Genomic DNA, 18,645 nt, shown 5'->3' with positions numbered 1-18,645 from the left:
TCTTCAAAGTAGCCTTGGCATTCTCTCAACCAGCTTCATATGGTAGTCACCTGGAATGCATTTCAGTTAACAGGTGTGCCTTGTTAAAAGCTCATTTGTGGAATTTCTTTCCTTCTTAATTCGTTTGAACCAATCAGTTTTGTTGTGACAAGGTAGGATGTATAATTAAATGTCATTTCACCAATAACGTATAAATGAAAATAAACGTTTTATTTTAAGCTAATATGATATAGTATTTTTACTTATATTCACTGATTTGACAGACACATGCATGTATACATTCATTTTCATGCACATTTAAATTCATATTACTCACATTAACTAAATTTATAAACCAGTGAACAAAAAACAACTGTCCATTACAGTTCGGGTTGCAAACGGAGAGTATATTACTGGAAACTTTCAAAGTTGACCAGTAAACTACCACCATTTTTTTTGTAACTTTTTAAAGGATTAAATGTAATTTATCACAAGACATCTCGTGGCCCTTTTTGGGTACTTCAGATTACCACATGTGTCTGTCATTATCTCTGGCCATCTGTGTGGCCTTACCACATGTAAAACATGTGAAATACTCAAATAAGATGATTCTAAAATTATACAAATCTGTAAAACATTATCCTAAATATAAACCAGCAATTTAATGAATACCATTGGTGTTTAATATGAGAGTTTCAGCATCAAATATCCATTATATTTTCTTTACACACTTTTATTTATTTTACTATTTCAATATGTATTTGTAGATTTTTTTTGGCACCAAACTGGTGGCAGTTGTGAAAAAAGTCAATCGTTGGAAGAGTTGCAGAGTTTCAGAGTTAATTGAAATGAATGTCATTGGTCAATTAGATGCTTTTAAAAATTAAATTGGGCGATTTTCTCTTGAACCATAGTCTATCCACTAGAAATTCATGGACAATATGGACACATATATAAAACAATGATTACTACATATGGCTACATTTTTTCAAAAGTTATTCAAGTATAAATGACCAAAGTTACCATTGCCATAGATTACCTGTTAATGAATGTGGCATTTCTGGTGAATTACCAGTATACAACCCTAATTACAATAGAAACACTCCAATGAACACTACCACCAACTTCCCATCTGAATGCAGATGTCTAATAAAAAGCAGGTTTACTCAATAGTCTCTTTTCTTCAGTTCGGCTTGACAGTCCAAAACTCCCACAATGCACTCTGGTAGACACCAGTGGTTAAGGTCATAATCCAATGGGTGGCAGAATACAACGGCTTGATGATGATGCTGTTGTCAGTGTGAATAACCTATTAGATCATGTATGGTAGTATAATTCTGCAATACAGTTCTGTAGTATAGCTATGTAGTGCAGTTATGTAGTGTAGTTCTGTAGTATAGTTATGTAGTATAGATTTCTAGTATAGTTATGCAGTGTAGTTATGTAGTATAGTTCTGTGGTGTAGTTATCTAGTATAGTTATGGAATATAGTTCTCTAGTATGGTTCTCTAGTATGGTTATGTAGTATGGTTCTGCAGTATGGTTCTCTGGTATGGTTCTCTAGTATGGTTTTTCAGAGTAGTTCTGCAGTGTAGTTCTGCAGTATAGTTCTCTAGTGTAGTTCTGCAGTATAGTTCTCTAGTGTAGTTCTGCAGTGTAGTTCTGCAGTGTAGTTCTGCAGTGTAGTTCTATCCATATTCATTAGTAGAGTACACACTCATGAGTACATGCTCCAGTAGATGATGTTGAACATCAGGTAGGTCATGGGGAAGATGACTCTGGAGTAGGAGTCAATCATGTAGCTGTTACTCATGATGAAGCTGAGGTTGTGTTTGATGGATTTTTTGCGTCGTAGCCTGGTGCCCTCTGTGGGTGGGGGCTCTGCAGCAGAGTTCCTCGACGTGGCCGTCCGACTCCGCTCTGTGTTGGGGGTGCTGGGGAGCTCTGGGAAGGGTGTCAGGTCAATGTCATTGTCATGGTAACATCCGTCAAAAGCCATAGTTTGAGTGGCATTGAAATCTGCAGGGATCTGTGGAGAGAGGAGGGAGTTTACGGTATATGATTTTCTGACAGTGGAACACATTAAGACCAGTAGGGGGAGATACAGACATGGTTAGTGTCACAGCCTAATGTGGTGCCATTATTGTGGCTCTGACATTGTGGTAGCATGGGTATATTCCATGTTTTATAACACACCAATTTACAAGAACCCAACTGTGACTTATTTGACCCCACACTCTATAAGTTTCAGTGACCTTTCCCCCCTTGAGCTTCTTCATCTCCTCCACAGTGGTGAAGTAGTTGACAGCGGCGTACTCAATGACGGACAGGAAGACGAACAGAAAGCTGGCCCACAGGTAGATGTCCACAGCTTTTACATAAGACACCTGAGGCATGGAGGCTGACACGCCTGTGATGATGGTGGACATGGTCAGAACTGTTGTGATACCTGGAGGGGGGGAGAAAAAAAAGGGAGATTAGTTGATTATTATGTTGATAAGGTATACATCTTGATCAATCCGTTTCTTTTTTTTAAAGCCTTATTTTACCACCACAACCTTTCGGCCTTTGATGATGAAAAGAGGGTGGGGCAAATGCGTGGAAAAGAATTAGCTGTGTGGGGGTTTAGCATAGATGGATGGAAAGTCAAACAAGGGCTAGAGAAAACCGTGTAGCAGCTACATCCCACTGGGCACAAACTGGTTGAATAAACGCTGTTCCAACGTCATTTGTAAATGTATCGTGACGTGGAATCGACGTTAAATATACATTGGATTGGAAAAAAAGGCATCAACTTTTGTTTTGAAGCTGATATTTAAAAATACAGGATTATGTCAACATAGACAAACCTTGTATAAAATAGGTTGAATTTGTATCTTTGAAATAACGTCAGACCTTTAATGTTAAATCCACTATAAAAAAAAATACATAAACTGGGAGAATTGATCTATATCTACAGCAATCTTTTCCTCCGCAATTTTGTGATATCCAATTGGTAGTTAACGTCTTGGCCCATCGCGGCAACTCCCATACGGACTTGGGAGAGGCGAAGGTCGAGAACCATGCGTCCTCCGAAACACGACCCTGCCAAGCTGCACTGTTTCTTGACACTGCTATCTTAACCTGGACGCCAGGCGCACCAAAGTGTTGGAGGAAACACCGTGCAACTGGCGACCGAAGTCAGCTTGCTGGCCCACCACAAGGAGTCGCTAGAGCTTAATGGGACAAGGACATCCCGGCTGGCCAAACCCTCCCCTAACCCAGACGACGCCGGGCTAATCATGGGTCTCCTGGTCACGGCTGGCTCAGATGGAACTATCCAAGTAGTAGACACATTTAAAATGTTGATATTTGGTTGTGGTGTCAACCAAAGACAATTCAATATTACTTTTCTAATAAAGTAAATAGCCTAAAGTTAAGGCTATCTTACAAGCAATTACTTTTATTTATTTAACCTTTATTTAACCAGGCAAGTCAATTAAGAACAAAACTAATGTGACATTCAACCTTACAATATGTTTTTGTGGACTGTCGTATACTGTAGTATTAACTGTAATGTTTTTGTGGACTGTCGTATACTGTAGTATTAACTGTAATGTTTTTGTGGACTGTCGTTATACTGTAGTATTAACTGTAATGTTTTTGTGGACTGTCGTATACTGTAGTATTAACTGTAATGTTTTTGTAGACTGTCGTATACTGTAGTATTAACTGTAATGTTTTTGTGGACTGTCGTATACTGTAGTATTAACTGTAATGTTTTTGTGGACTGTCGTATACTGTAGTATTAACTGTAATGTTTTTGTGGACTGTCGTATACTGTAGTATTAACTGTAATGTTTTTGTGGACTGTCGTATACTGTAGTATTAACTGTAATGTTTTTGTGGACTGTCGTATACTGTAGTATTAACTGTAATGTTTTTGTGGACTGTCGTATACTGTAGTATTAACTGTAATGTTTTTGTGGACTGTCGTATACTGTAGTATTAACTGTAATGTTTTTGTGGACTGTCGTATACTGTAGTATTAACTGTAATGTTTTTGTGGACTGTCGTATACTGTAGTATTAACTGTAATGTTTTTGTGGACTGTCGTATACTGTAGTATTAACTGTAATGTTTTTGTGGACTGTCGTATACTGTAGTATTAACTGTAATGTTTTTGTGGACTGTCGTATACTGTAGTATTAACTGTAATGTTTTTGTGGACTGTCGTATACTGTAGTATTAACTGTAATGTTTTTGTGGACTGTCGTATACTGTAGTATTAACTGTAATGTTTTTGTGGACTGTCGTATACTGTAGTATTAACTGTAATGTTTTTGTGGACTGTCGTATACTGTAGTATTAACTGTAATGTTTTTGTGGACTGTCGTATACTGTAGTATTAACTGTAATGTTTTTGTGGACTGTCGTATACTGTAGTATTAACTGTAATGTTTTTGTGGACTGTCGTATACTGTAGTATTAACTGTAATGTTTTTGTGGACTGTCGTATACTGTAGTATTAACTGTAATGTTTTTGTGGACTGTCGTATACTGTAGTATTAACTGTAATGTTTTTGTGGACTGTCGTATACTGTAGTATTAACTGTAATGTTTTTGTGGACTGTCGTATACTAGTATTAACTGTAAGTATTAACTGTAATGTTTTTGTGGACTGTCGTATACTGTAGTATTAACTGTAATGTTTTTGTGGACTGTCGTATACTGTAGTATTAACTGTAATGTTTTTGTGGACTGTCGTATACTGTAGTATTAACTGTAATGTTTTTGTGGACTGTCGTATACTGTAGTATTAACTGTAATGTTTTTGTGGACTGTCGTATACTGTAGTATTAACTGTAATGTTTTTGTGGACTGTCGTATACTGTAGTATTAACTGTAATGTTTTTGTGGACTGTCGTATACTGTAGTATTAACTGTAATGTTTTTGTGGACTGTCGTATACTGTAGTATTAACTGTAATGTTTTTGTGGACTGTCGTATACTGTAGTATTAACTGTAATGTTTTTGTGGACTGTCGTATACTGTAGTATTAACTGTAATGTTTTTGTGGACTGTCGTATACTGTAGTATTAACTGTAATGTTTTTGTGGACTGTCGTATACTGTAGTATTAACTGTAATGTTTTTGTGGACTGTCGTATACTGTAGTATTAACTGTAATGTTTTTGTGGACTGTCGTATACTGTAGTATTAACTGTAATGTTTTTGTGGACTGTCGTATACTGTAGTATTAACTGTAATGTTTTTGTGGACTGTCGTATACTGTAGTATTAACTGTAATGTTTTTGTGGACTGTCGTATACTGTAGTATTAACTGTAATGTTTTTGTGGACTGTCGTATACTGTAGTATTAACTGTAATGTTTTTGTGGACTGTCGTATACTGTAGTATTAACTGTAATGTTTTTGTGGACTGTCGTATACTGTAGTATTAACTGTAATGTTTTTGTGGACTGTCGTATACTGTAGTATTAACTGTAATGTTTTTGTGGACTGTCGTATACTGTAGTATTAACTGTAATGTTTTTGTGGACTGTCGTATACTGTAGTATTAACTGTAATGTTTTTGTGGACTGTCGTATACTGTAGTATTAACTGTAATGTTTTTGTGGACTGTCGTATACTGTAGTATTAACTGTAATGTTTTTGTGGACTGTCGTATACTGTAGTATTAACTGTAATGTTTTTGTGGACTGTCGTATACTGTAGTATTAACTGTAATGTTTTTGTGGACTGTCGTATACTGTAGTATTAACTGTAATGTTTTTGTGGACTGTCGTATACTGTAGTATTAACTGTAATGTTTTTGTGTTATTATCTTTGCCATAGAAGTGTGGACTTTCTCCTTGAGGAAACCTACTGGAGAAACAGTGAAAGAGCACATTTTCCATAACCTGTCGGTAGGATTGGAGTCTGAACGAATAGTTCAGTGCCTCTGCTCTTTTCTACAACGTGTATGGAACACAATCTATGGTCTATACTTGGCATGTACTTATGGGTGCCACACATTGTGATATGGCGGAGGGGAATAGGCAGGGTATATGCAAATTCAATATTGTGGTATTTACTTTAGTTAAAGAAGTGTAGTGTTTTTGAGGACATTACCGTAGTATTTAGTACAGTGTTTTTAGGGGGATAATACTTTAGTATTTACAATAGTATTCCACTACAACATTATATAGTAAGTACTAAACATGATCGAAGGATACTACTAGTATTTTATAGTATACTACAGTTTACTACATCATTCTACAGTAAGTACTGTAGTACTGAGTGTTGCAGAGTGAAATAAGGCCAGCCTTTGTTACGGCATCCTGATCCTCCAGCAACCTGCCGTACTCCGAGCACACTCCCCCACCCCCACCCCACCCCCCTCACACACACACACCCTGCTGCATTAGCAAAGTCAACATCTATTCACAAATCTAAGTGCAGCATTTACTCTGTCCTTTTATCTCGCTCTCTCTTGCTCTTCCCTCGCCCTCCCCCTTTTCTCTTTCTTTCCGACACAATTGCACAAACAAGCTCTGGCACACATGCACACACAGGGACCTCGCCTGGTGCAGGTGCCTTGAGTCATGCGCAGAACTGAAATGCTTTGTCACTGTGCTCAGTTTCAGTTGTCCTCTCTCTGGGTTAATGAGTCTCTGAGTAGTTCTGCAGCAGGCTCAAAGCAGCAGGCTCACATTCACTCGTCTACATAAAAGGAACACAACAGGAAATTGTTGCACAACCCTCCCCCCTTTTCACCTTACAGTAATCACAGAGATGTGACATGGCTGAGGAAGGTAAAGCCCCCACCACCCACTTTACTTTCTGGAGATGAATCAAGTATGTTGTGCAGAAAATGATGGGTTTGTGATCCGTCTGCTCAGTTTATAAGCTTTGATTATTTTGAGAGTATCAGTACAGTACCCAGTGACACTCTGGCAGGCACAGCCCTCCTGTCAATCCAGAAGGACACCCAGGAGAGCATCACCATCAGCATGGTGGGGAAATAGGTCTGCAGCATGAAGAAGAAGATGTGCCTTCGGAGGATGAAGTTTATGTAGAGCCTGTTATACCAACCTGAGAAAGAGAGAGAGAGCGAGAGAGAGAGGGAAGGGCTCTGATATCTCATTTTTGGAGGAACAGTTTACTCACCATCCTTCTGGGTAATCAGAGGTCATTATGAGACACAGGAGGGTATCTAGTCAAAATTATAGTCACATGGGACATCACATGGCTATGATGTAATGGACACTGGAACTACTGAGAGTTGGGCAGGATTCCACACTGACACTCTGTGGAGGAAAATCTCCTAACCTCTCCCTGTCCTCAGACTGTCAGAGTGGAATCAGAAGCAGGAGGGTTTGGGGTGTTGGCTTTGGATCTTACAGAGCCGTTTTACGTAATAATAAGGAGGAGTTGGACAGCGGAGAAGGACAGAGAAACAGCACCGTAGGCCCCAATGCACCAGGCTACAAAACAAGCACACATACCCGTGCTGCTGTAGAAGGCAAGCCCGTAGGAAGGGTGGAATTCTTCAATAAAAAACTGCGAGAGAACGATCTCATCAGTCCTTAATGAATCGTTCCCGTTCTTCCAGTAGAGCATGAGGTCGTTCTCATTGTACGCATCTTCAAGAGAGGAGAGAACAGGGGGAGAAGGTGACTCCTTCATGTGGCCTCTCTTAGAAGAATCATGGGCTATGTCCCTCAGAGGAGAGGAGACACTGAAATTCACTACTACCACTACTACCACCTCTTGTCTGAGACCAGACCCATGCTATCTGTGCATGTGCGCGCGTGCGTGTTCGTTTGCCGATAATTTGTGTGTGTCCGTGCGTGTGTCTGTCTGTCTGTTTGTCTGTGTGTCTGTGTTCTAATCTGGGTAAGGTGCACTGCCTCCTGAAGTTTAACACAATCATGACAATTGCAACATCAGTGTGACAGAATGTCTCTGATGAGAAATGACCGACTTCAATTCAACTGTAGCTGCTGCTCCTTATACGGATAAATCAGGACAGGTAAATCCTGCATCAAAAAGACATGCATTACAGACACAAACTGACCTGTCCCCGACTTTTGAATGTTATTTCACCTATATAAAAAGAGGAGGGTCAATGGTACCATATTGCGTGCTTATTGTGTTGCACGTAGACATATGTTAGGTATATGTGAGGACGTACATGGCATTACACCCAGGGCAACCACATAGCCTTATTGTTTTATACTCACAGCTCTCCAGTTCCAGAGAGCATTTCTGTGTGTCCAAAGGAAAACTACTGAAGTCCATGGCGCAAAGAGCAGTCACAGTGATCCTGAAACACAGGGCCTAGTTAATGATACAGCAGTTGCAGAAAACATACCGTGGCAACATAACGTGGTCTGCAGAGAGATCAGAACTCTCTTTTCTTGTTGATATTGTAGGCTGAAAGACACAAGACGGTTTACTCCTCCCCATGTTTCTTATGTGTACAAAGCACCAATACTATAGAATAGTACACGCTAAAGGCCTTATGGTCCCTGTGTTAAAGGAGGGACATTCTCCGTGTACCTGACACTGTAGAGAATGTTGCCGTCAGGGTACACCCTCAGCATGATGTTCTCCATGGTCGTGTCATGGATGAAGGAACGTTTGGAGTGGACAAAGAACACGTCCGGCACCCAGATCTTCTTCACCAGCCGAGCGTCAAATGTCCGGCTCTTTTTGCTGCTGGAAGGAAAGGCCAGCCGGTCGTCCTGCCAGTAGTGTCTCAGGTACAGAGTCATGGTGAAGTCCTGCACAAACACACCAAAGCTCAGGTCCAATGGACAAACTGTCACATAATCAAAACGTGGGCAATTGTGGAAACAATAACACAGTGGAAACAATAACACAGTGGAAACAATAACACAGTGGAAACAATAACATAGTGGAAACAATAACACAGTGGAAACAATAACACAGTGGAAACAATAACACAGTGGAAACAATAACATAGTGGAAACAATAACATAGTGGAAACAATAACACAGTGGAAACAATAACATAGTGGAAACAATAACACAGTGGAAACAATAACACAGTGGAAACAATAACATAGTGGAAACAATAACATAGTGGAAACAATAACATAGTGGAAACAATAACACAGTGGAAACAATAACACAACAGCAAAGTGGTCGTCCTGCCTCTGTTTTGGTAAAAAGCCGAGGGAGGGGCGTGGAGAAATGTGACCACTCTTAAATGGACGCAAGGACTGACCATCCGTGATATCAAAATTATAGTTTTAAACGTGTTTGGAGGCTACGTAGTGTTTGTTTACATGTACATTGTTTACAAACATTGGAGTAAAAACATGCATTATTCTGGGTTCTGACGGTGTATGACAGTATGACTAAGCTTATGAGGCATTTATAAGTTATAATCTTCAAGAATTAACAGGTATAAACAAAAATATATGTAGCAACTAAGTATTCTAGCTTCAAAATCAATACATGTTTTGACTGTTATGCCCCGACATTAAATTGGGGGCAATAGAGTGGAGCGGGTTTCCAGTATGAGAGAGAGCATGAGAAGTTGTCTCACTGTGAGCGAGAAAGAGAGTGAATGGCAGTGTGTTAGTCACACACACACACACACACATCGTTTACGATGGTTATAGACACTTACCATGTTGACTTCAGATATACTGTCAATGCTTTCCACCTGCACGTCGATGCCCACAGGAATAGCTGCCCCTACAGGGGTGAATAAACAGCCCAAATCAGTAAACAGCTTGAGATATCATACCCTGACAGGGCAAGCACATTGAATGTTAGGCTTTTGGCCGTGTCATAGTCATATGGTAGTCATGATGCAAGGCCTTAGAATGTCTGACTCAGCCGGGAACGATCTTTTATGACCCAGTCTCACTGGTTTTGATTAGCCCAAGACCTATCATCCATATATCATCTCATCTGTCTGCATGTGGTCTTACTTACACCAGTTTTTACATTTATTTTTATTTAAATATCCTCTTTAAGACTAAATATTTGTAAATCCACCCAAACACTATAAAGTTAAGGCAAACAGATAGTCAGTAAGAGAAATCCCCCAAATAATGGTTTCACAGAGGATCTTGGCGCTATGCTGGGCCTCAAAGGACATCCTGAAACCCTGTGGTCACACTGGAGGCTGTGGTGTTGAAGGACTACATCAGCTAAGCCCTATGTTGTGATTATCCTGTCCATTTCCGTGTACATGCAGGGTCATGACATCACTCTTCACGCTAAACACAGCTGCAGGCTAATGGGGTCCCACACAATGTCAAAGACACACCAGTAGTCCCACGCCTCCCCTCCAGAAAGACACAGCCTTCTCCTCACTCAGGGATGCAAGAGACGCCGTGTCACCAATCTCATGAATGCCTTTTCTCTCCTTATCTCCTTTCCTTCATAAATCCTAACCGTATAATACCTGTTGCATTAATCGACAATCAAGTCACAGCCATCTATAATCACAGCCTTGTTCAGGAGGTTTTCCTGATCATGTGACCAGTCCAGAAATGGCTAAAAAACGGGTTCTTCGGCTGTCCTTAATTTCAATTCCAGACAAATTTACCCCACGTCGCTTAGACCACACACACACAAACACAGACAACGCACAGGGATAGTTCGGAATAGAAAATGTCCAAATGGAAACACAAATGGACAGAAATCCATAACACACTAGATATACAAATATGTACCTAAACAGTCATTAGTACTGCCTACGACATAGAATGTTATGTAAATACATGTTTCAATGACAGTTGATTTACAGTGGGACCCCACACACTGACACACATGCAAGCATTCAGAAACGTGATCAATAGTTCATTATAAACTGGGTGGTTTGAGCCCTGAACGCTGATTGGCTGAAAGCCATGGTATGTCAGACTGTATACCACGGGTATGACGAAACATTCATTTTTACGGCTCTAATTACGTTGGTAACCAGTTTATAATAGCGATAAGGCACCTCGGGGTCTGTGGTATATTGCCAAAATACCACGGCTAAGGGCTATATCCAGTAGAGTAGTGGCCTGAGGGGACACACTTAATGTGAAAGTGTTTTTTTGTGAAAAGTGTTATGAAATGGAAATGTCACGTAATATTTTGATTTGTATATAACTGCCTTAATGTTGCTGGACACCACGAAGAGTAGATGCCTTGGCAACACCTAATGGGGATCCTTAATAAATACAAATACAAAATCCAGGCACTCCAGGTTGCATCGAGCAAAGAACAGCCCTTAGCCGTGTTATATTGGCCTTATTGCTTAAATCTAACATTGTCTTATCATCACACAATGAACACACTGCTGTAGTACTGTATGCATGGAACTCTTTGCTGTCCTGGACTTTCCAATAAGATGCAGCATTTGGTATTGTTTCAGAAAGCGTGGCTTATAATCCAGATTACTCTAGTTCTAAAAACATCTGTGTACTCGGCCGCAGGCTGTCATTGTCTGCTAGGCTCTGCAGACAATTTGGGTCAGTGACTTTTTTGGGGGATGGGGTATTATCGAAGATGACACTATAACCTACATTCTGTTCCAGGAGAGAGAATACAAGCTAGCGTCAAATGCTGCCTATTACAGAACCTAAACTCTGTGGCACGTTATGGACTATCTATAATTTTATATCTGTAACAAATGACGGTAGGTAGAGCTCTATTACCTCCAAAGCCAGGCCGCATTGCAAAGTCATGGTCCTCGATACGGAGCAGCTGTTCAGATTTAATTAGCAGGGACTTGGTGCTGTCAGACTTTTTCATCTTAAAGTCTATTCGTCTGCGGAGCAAAGAGGACACAGATCAGCATATCAGATGCTTTATTTCCTAAGAAATACACACTCACACCAAATGGCAAGCGCATGTACACACACACACACACACACACACACACACACACACACACACACACACACACACACACACACACACACACACACACACACACACACACACACACACACACACACACACACACACACACACACACACACACACACACACACACACACACACACACACACACACACACACACACACACACACACACACACACACACACACACACACACACACACACACACACACACACACACAAGCACACACACACACACACTAAAGGAAGCAACATCTGCTCTGGTTTTTTTGCTGTTGAGAATAATTAACTGAACTTTAATTAACCATCTGATTAAAACCAAAAGTAAGAGTATACGTGACGCTCTTCACTAATGATTTAGCAGCACACTGAGTCAGTGTTATGACGGCACAATAATTGGTCCTGGGAGATTATATAGACTTCCCAAAGCTCTCATAGAACAGTTAGTCTGGGTCAAAGGACATAATGAATATCTCCAATTTGGTTGACAACACACTCATCACTCGCAAAGTTTCTAAATAGCATCATACGATAAACTTCCGTAAACTGATACTTTCATTTTCATAATACATAAACATATCTGCTCCAACAAATCATTCCCATACCACCCAAACACAATCATCTCCCCTATTATTTCAAATGATACTCAAGTGTACAGTCCAACCCCTTATTAACACAACTCCCCCCTATCATTACACACAAACTACTGCTTTTCTCTTACGTGGTGCCCCCACCAAAACACAGCTTCCCTGACATTACCTCTAAGCCCCTGTGGTCACCTCACCTGCCCTTTATCCACAATGCACTGCTGTAATGTCATCCGTCCCAGCACACATTGGAGATCGCGCATGCCACCATGGTAAATTCACCATCAATATTCTATTTTTTTCTTGAATTCATAAAGATTAGATTAATACCAACAATCCACGAATAGCACTATGTGATGAACAATACATCTCCCCAAAAGAACCTTTTAACCATATCAATCAGAAAACAGATCAACAGAACAGTAACATCCTGTGGTGTGTGTATTACCAAATGTAACTTTCTACCAGAACTAAACACAATCCGGTTTCAAACCAAACAGAACAGACAAGCAAACTGAACCCTTGACAAGAACATAACACAACTCCAGTGGGACCGCACCCCTAAACTCTGGCTCACCCTCCGTGTTGGTTCTTGCTGTTCTCCCCAAGGTACACGTCCTTATGCCTCCTCTTGTTGGGTTGGTGGCTGCCGTTGTGCAGAGTGACAGGCCACAGCCAGGCCAGGCACATCAGCCTGAAGGCCAGGAGCACCAGGTTCATGTCTGAGGCTGGAAGAGCAGAAGCAACCAGGAGGTGCTCCCACTGCGTCTTGAGTCTATCTCACAGAAATCCTCCAGGTCAGTGGGACACCACTACTGTCCCCATCCGGCGGCCCATCCATATCCCAGCATCAACCACATACACCTCACCAAAAACACATGCAGAGCTCTGAAAGATCGGTGTTATCCAACCGTCTGTTACATGCTGCACGTTGATCCAAGCATCCAATGATCGGCTCCAGTGCCACAAACTGTTCCCCCAGCTTGTGTTTTCGCCTGCCCGTGCCCTAGTGACAGTTCCCCTGACTCGTGTTTCTATGCTACTCAGGGCACATCCTGTTGTTCCTGCCCTCCTCTCTCCACTCCCTCTGATTAAAATCAAATATCAATATATTCATATAATGACAAAGGAATGACGTTAATTCCTCTGTAATCTTCTTATCTGTGGTCGCTGAAATCTTTCAGTAACCTACAAACTGGAGCCAGGGGAGGGCGGGGTGTGGATAATAAAACCAACAGTTTCTAAACATGATTCCCCCCCCCTCCCAGATAAAAATAAAAAGCTTGTAGCCCACATTCAGTGTATGCATCAAGTGTTTCCATGGAATTGCACAGAGATTGTGACGGCAACAGGAATAGATTTCAACACGCAGTGATCTTCAGAAGTATTGGGACAGCGACACAGTTGTGTTGTTGTTTTGGCTCTGTACTCCAGCAGTTTGGATTTTAACTGATACCAAAAGTATTGGGACAAATTCACTTATAAGTGTATTAAACTAGCCAAAAGTTTAGCATTTGGTCCCATATTCCTAGCATGTAATGATTACATCAAGCTTGTGACTCTACAAACTTGTTTCTAAACGTTTCTATGTTAAATGTTGACTCTACAATGATTACTGATAGTCCTGAATTAATTATGAATAACGATGAGTGAGAAAGTTGCAGACGCACAAATATCATACCATGTTTAGAAATATATTATTTTGTTATTTACAATAAAGGTGATTCCAAAATGACACAATACATTATTTACCATACATTTCTATTGGGCACAATAGAAAAACATCTGTAACACAACCAAAACAAACAGCAAATGCATCCAACAAGTGTGTAGAGTCACAATCTTGATGTAATCATTACGTGCTAGGAATATGGGACCAAATACTACACTTTTGACTACTTAAATACACCTAGAAGTGAATTTGTCCCAATACTTTTGCTCCTAAAAATGGGTGGACGATGTATAAAAAGTGCTGTAATTTATAAACGGTTCACCCGATATGGATACAAATACCCTCAAATTAAAACTCACAGTCTGCACTTTAACCCCATAGTCCAAAGTGCTGGAATAAAGCGAGAAAACAACACAAAATGTGTCACTGTCCCAATACTTTTGGAGTTCACTGTATGTCTGTTCCACATGCTTATTCTGAACTGATTTCTATAGAAGCTGCTATGCTTTTTTGGATAGCTTCTATGGATTTATTTAAACCATTGATCATAAAAGAGGTTAAAATATGCCAATATTTTCAGTTGCTTTCCTGTCTGCACAACAAAACTATTTATTGTACTCCTGTAAACCTATCCTATTTTCCAGTGTCTCCCAAATGCCAGTGGTTTTAACCTCACTGTCATGCAATCTGCTAACTCCAAATATTTACATCATATCACTTCATCCTCCTAGATCCTCCTCTTAACATCTGCAAAGCATCAACATCCAGCTAATCTGGAAGAATGGGGATAGATTGCCAAATGCCAACCATCGAATGTTGAGCATCTGTGAGCCAAAATGAGGTGAGGGAGAGATAGAGGAGCTATTTTTGAGATAATGAGCACGGATAATGAAAGAGGAACAGAGACCTCTAAATTGGTGGATTATTACAGGAATATTAATAGTAATAAGTAATAGTGTTTACAGGGGCATAGGCACGGGTGGGCCTGGGCCCACTGGGGTGCCAGGCCCACCCAATCAGATTTTTTTTCTCTACTTGACAGTGTTCCAAATGGGACATAATTAGTATTTTTACTTAAACACAGTACTTTACTTGGGCAGGAGCTCACTGGAGCTGATTACCAGCACCTAAAATATACTTCTGCTTGAGTTCCTGCACCTCCTTTAGAATACTAGCTCAAAGGTATTGAGGAGTCCCTGTGCCCAAGAACGCCAAGGTAACCTGCCTAAATGACTACTGTCCCGGAGCACTCACGTCTGTAGCCATGAAGTGCTTTGAAAGGCTGGTCATGGCTAAAATCAACACCATCATTCTGGAAACCCTAGATCCACTAAAATTCACAAACTGCCCAAACAGATCCACAGATGACACAATGTCAACCTCACTCCACCTACGTGAGAATGTTGTTCATTGACTACAGCTCAGCGTTCAACACCATAGTGCCCTCAAAGCTCATCACTAAGCTAAGGACCCTGGGGCTAAACACCTCCCTCTGCAACTGGATCATAGACTTCCTGACGGGCCACCCCCCAGGTGGTAAGGGTAGGTAACAACACATCTGCCACGCTGATCTTCAACACGGGGGCCCCTCACCTCTCAGGGGTGAGTGCTCAGTCCCCTCCTGTACTCCCTGTTCAGTCATGATTGCATGGCCAGGCACGACTCCAACACCATCATCAAGTTTGCCGATGACACAAGGGTGGTAGGCCTGATCATCAACAACGATGAGACAGCCTATATAGGGAGGAGGTCAGATACCTGGCCGTGTGGTGCCAGGACAAAAACATCTGCCTTAATGTGATCAAGAAAAAGGAGATGATTGTGGACTACAGGAAAAGGAGCACGCCCCCATTCTCATCGATGGGGCTGCAATGGAGCAGGTTGAGAGCTTCAAGTTCCTTGGTGTCCACATCACAAACAAACTAGCATGGTCCAAACACACTGTCATGCCCTGACCATAGAGATACTTTTATTCTCTGTGTTTGTTTGGTCAGGGTGTGACTCGGGTGGGAGAGTCTATGCTTTCTGGTTCTTTGTTTTCGGCCCGGTATGATTCTCAATCAGGGACAACGGTCTATCGCTGCACCTTGGTCCGGTCATTTTCAAGACGACGTTCGTGACAGAACAACCCACCACAAACGGACAAAGCGGCGTGGTCGGGAGGAGCAGAAAGAGTGGACATGGGAAGACATTCTGGAAGGAAAGGGATCCTGGACGTGGGAGGAGATCCTGGCTGGAAAGGATCACCTGCCGTGGAAGCAGGTGGAAGCAGCGAGGAAGGCGGAGGCAGCTAGTAAAGGGGCCCAGCGTTACACAGGGTCACGGCTGGCAAGGAAGACCGGGAGGCCACTCCAAAAAAGGAATTTGGGTGGCCACACGGGGAGGTTGGCGGAACTAACGCCCCGTGCTCACGGTAGGGAGCGTGGTACTGGTTAAGCACCGTGTTATGTGGTGAAGCGCACAGTGTCTCCAGTGTGTGTTCACAGCTCGCTATATTCCAGCTCCTCGCATTGGCCGGGCTAGAGTGGGCATCCAGCCAGGACGGATGGTGCCGGCTCAGCGCTCCTGGCCTCCAGTGCGTCTCTTCGGCCCAGGATATCCTGCGCTGGCTCTGCGCACTGTCTCTCAGGTGCGTCTGCACAGCCCAGTGCGTCCTGTGCTAGCGCCCCGCATTTGCCGGTCGAAAGTAACCATCCAGCCAGGACGGGTTGTGCCAGCTCTACGCTTGAGACCTCCAGTGTGTCTCTACGGCCCAGTGTATCCGGTGCCTGCTCCACGCACCAGGCTTCCAGTGCATCTCCCCAGTCCGGTGAGACCTGTTCATGTTCCACGTACCAGGCCTCCAGTATGTCTCCCCAGCTTGGTACGCCCTGTGGCAGCTCCACGCACCAGGCTTCCAAGATGTCTCCTCAGTCCAGTGAGACCTGTTCCAGCTCCACGTTCGAAGCCTCCAGTGATGATCCATGGCACAAAGCCTCCAGTGATGATCCATGGCACGAAACCTCCAGTGATGATCCATGTCATGAAGCCTCTAGTGATGATCCAAGGCACGAAGCCTCCGGTGATGATCCATGGCACGAAGCCTCCGGTGATGATCCATGGCACGGAGCCTGCAGTGAGGATCCATGGCACGAAGTCTCCAGCGTTGATGCGTGGTCCGGAGCCTCTAGCGACGGTCCCCAGTCCGGGGCCTGCAACGAGTGTCCCCAGTCTGGAGCCTGCGGCGAGGGTCCCCAGTCCGGGGTCGTCATTTTCAAGACGATGTTCGTGACACAAACTAAGACAGTCGTGAAGAGGGCACGACAAAGCCAATTCCCCCCCAGGAGACTGAAATGATTTGGCATAGGTCCTCAGTTTATACAGCTGCACCATCGAGAGCATCCTGACTGCTCGGCCGCTGACCACAAGTCACTACAGAGGGTAGTGTGTACGGCCAAGTACATCACTGGGGCCCAGCTTCCTGCCAACCAGGACCTTTTATGGGGCGGCAGGGTAGCCTAGTGGTTAGAGCGTTATACTAGTAACCGGAACCCCTAGCTGACAAGGTACAAATCTGTCGTTCTGCCCCTGAACAGGCAGTTAACCCACTGTTGCTAGGCCGTCATTGAAAATAAGAATTTGTTCTTAACTGACTTGCCTAGTAAAATAAAGGTAAATAAATATACCATGCAGTGTCAGAGAAAGGCCCTAGAAATTGTCAAAGACTCCAGCCACCCTAGTCCATGGACTGTTCTCTCTACTACTTTACGGCAAACGGTACCGGCGCGCCATGTCTTGGTCCAAAATGCTTCTTAACAGATTCTACCTCAAGCCATAAGACTCCTGAACAGCTAATCATAGGGTTACCCTGACCCCTCTTTTACACTGCTGTTACTCTCTGTTTACTATCTATGCATAGTCACTTTAACTCTACCTACATATACATATTACCTCAATTACCTCGACAAACTGGTAGCCCCTGTATATAGCATCGTTATTGTTATTTTACTGCTGCTGTTTAATTATTTGTTAATTTAATTTTTTGCTTATCTATTTTTTACTTAAAACTTAAAGCATTGTTGGTTAAGGGCTTGTATGTAAGCATTTCACTGTAAGGTCTACTACACCTGTTATATTCGGCGCATTTGACAAATACATTAGATGCGATTAGATATTTTTTTGATTTGATGCTGCCACCACCATGCTTTACCGTAGGGATGGTGCCAGGTTTCCTCCAGATGTGATGCTTTGCATTCAGGTCAAAGAGTTCAATATTGGTTTTATCAGACCAGAGAATCTTGTTTCTCATGGTCTGGGAGTCCTTTAGGTTCTTTTTGGCAAACTCCAGCAGGCTGTCATGTGCCTTTTACTGAGGAGTGGCTTCCGTCTGGCCACTCTACCATAAAGGCCTGATTGGTGGAGTGCTGCAGTGATGGTTGTCCTTCTGGAAGGTTCTCCCATCTCCACAGAGGAACTCTGGAGCTCTGTCAGAGTGACCATCTGGGTCTTGGTCACCTCCCTGACGAAGGCCCTTCTTCCTCGATTGC

General features: G+C 42.4%; 1 protein-coding gene across 1 annotated transcript; it reads right to left on the bottom strand.

Moving 5' to 3' along the window:
- Window positions 1-191: 191 nt before the first annotated feature.
- LOC124006920 (gamma-aminobutyric acid receptor subunit rho-3-like) lies at window positions 192-13,589 on the bottom strand. The gene is made up of 9 exons (XM_046317112.1): window positions 13,025-13,589; window positions 11,652-11,764; window positions 9,623-9,690; window positions 8,525-8,748; window positions 8,206-8,288; window positions 7,468-7,605; window positions 6,902-7,054; window positions 2,235-2,428; window positions 192-2,008 (listed from the first exon to the last, which is right to left on the bottom strand). Exons 1-9 carry the CDS (start codon window positions 13,165-13,167, stop codon window positions 1,697-1,699), a joined length of 1,428 nt encoding a protein of 475 aa, XP_046173068.1. The 5' UTR covers window positions 13,168-13,589; the 3' UTR covers window positions 192-1,696.
- Window positions 13,590-18,645: the final 5,056 nt, after the last annotated feature.

The sequence above is a fragment of the Oncorhynchus gorbuscha genome, linkage group LG02 (assembly GCF_021184085.1).
Source record: "Oncorhynchus gorbuscha isolate QuinsamMale2020 ecotype Even-year linkage group LG02, OgorEven_v1.0, whole genome shotgun sequence".
NCBI classification, from domain to species: domain Eukaryota; kingdom Metazoa; phylum Chordata; class Actinopteri; order Salmoniformes; family Salmonidae; genus Oncorhynchus; species Oncorhynchus gorbuscha.
Note: the sequence above shows the minus strand (reverse complement) of the source record. Positions and strands in the feature narration are given on the sequence as shown.

Bases quoted from the DNA above. Each gene is read 5' to 3' on its own strand.
- LOC124006920 (XM_046317112.1), bottom strand. From the start codon at position 13,167: ATGAACCTGGTGCTCCTGGCCTTCAGGCTGATGTGCCTGGCCTGGCTG. The intron at 8,289-8,524 runs GTACACGGAGAA...CCTGTGTTTCAG, and splicing joins AACATTCTCTACAGTGTCAG to GATCACTGTGACTGCTCTTT. The intron at 2,009-2,234 runs GTCACTGAAACT...CTCTCTCCACAG, and splicing joins AGAAGCTCAAGGGGGGAAAG to ATCCCTGCAGATTTCAATGC.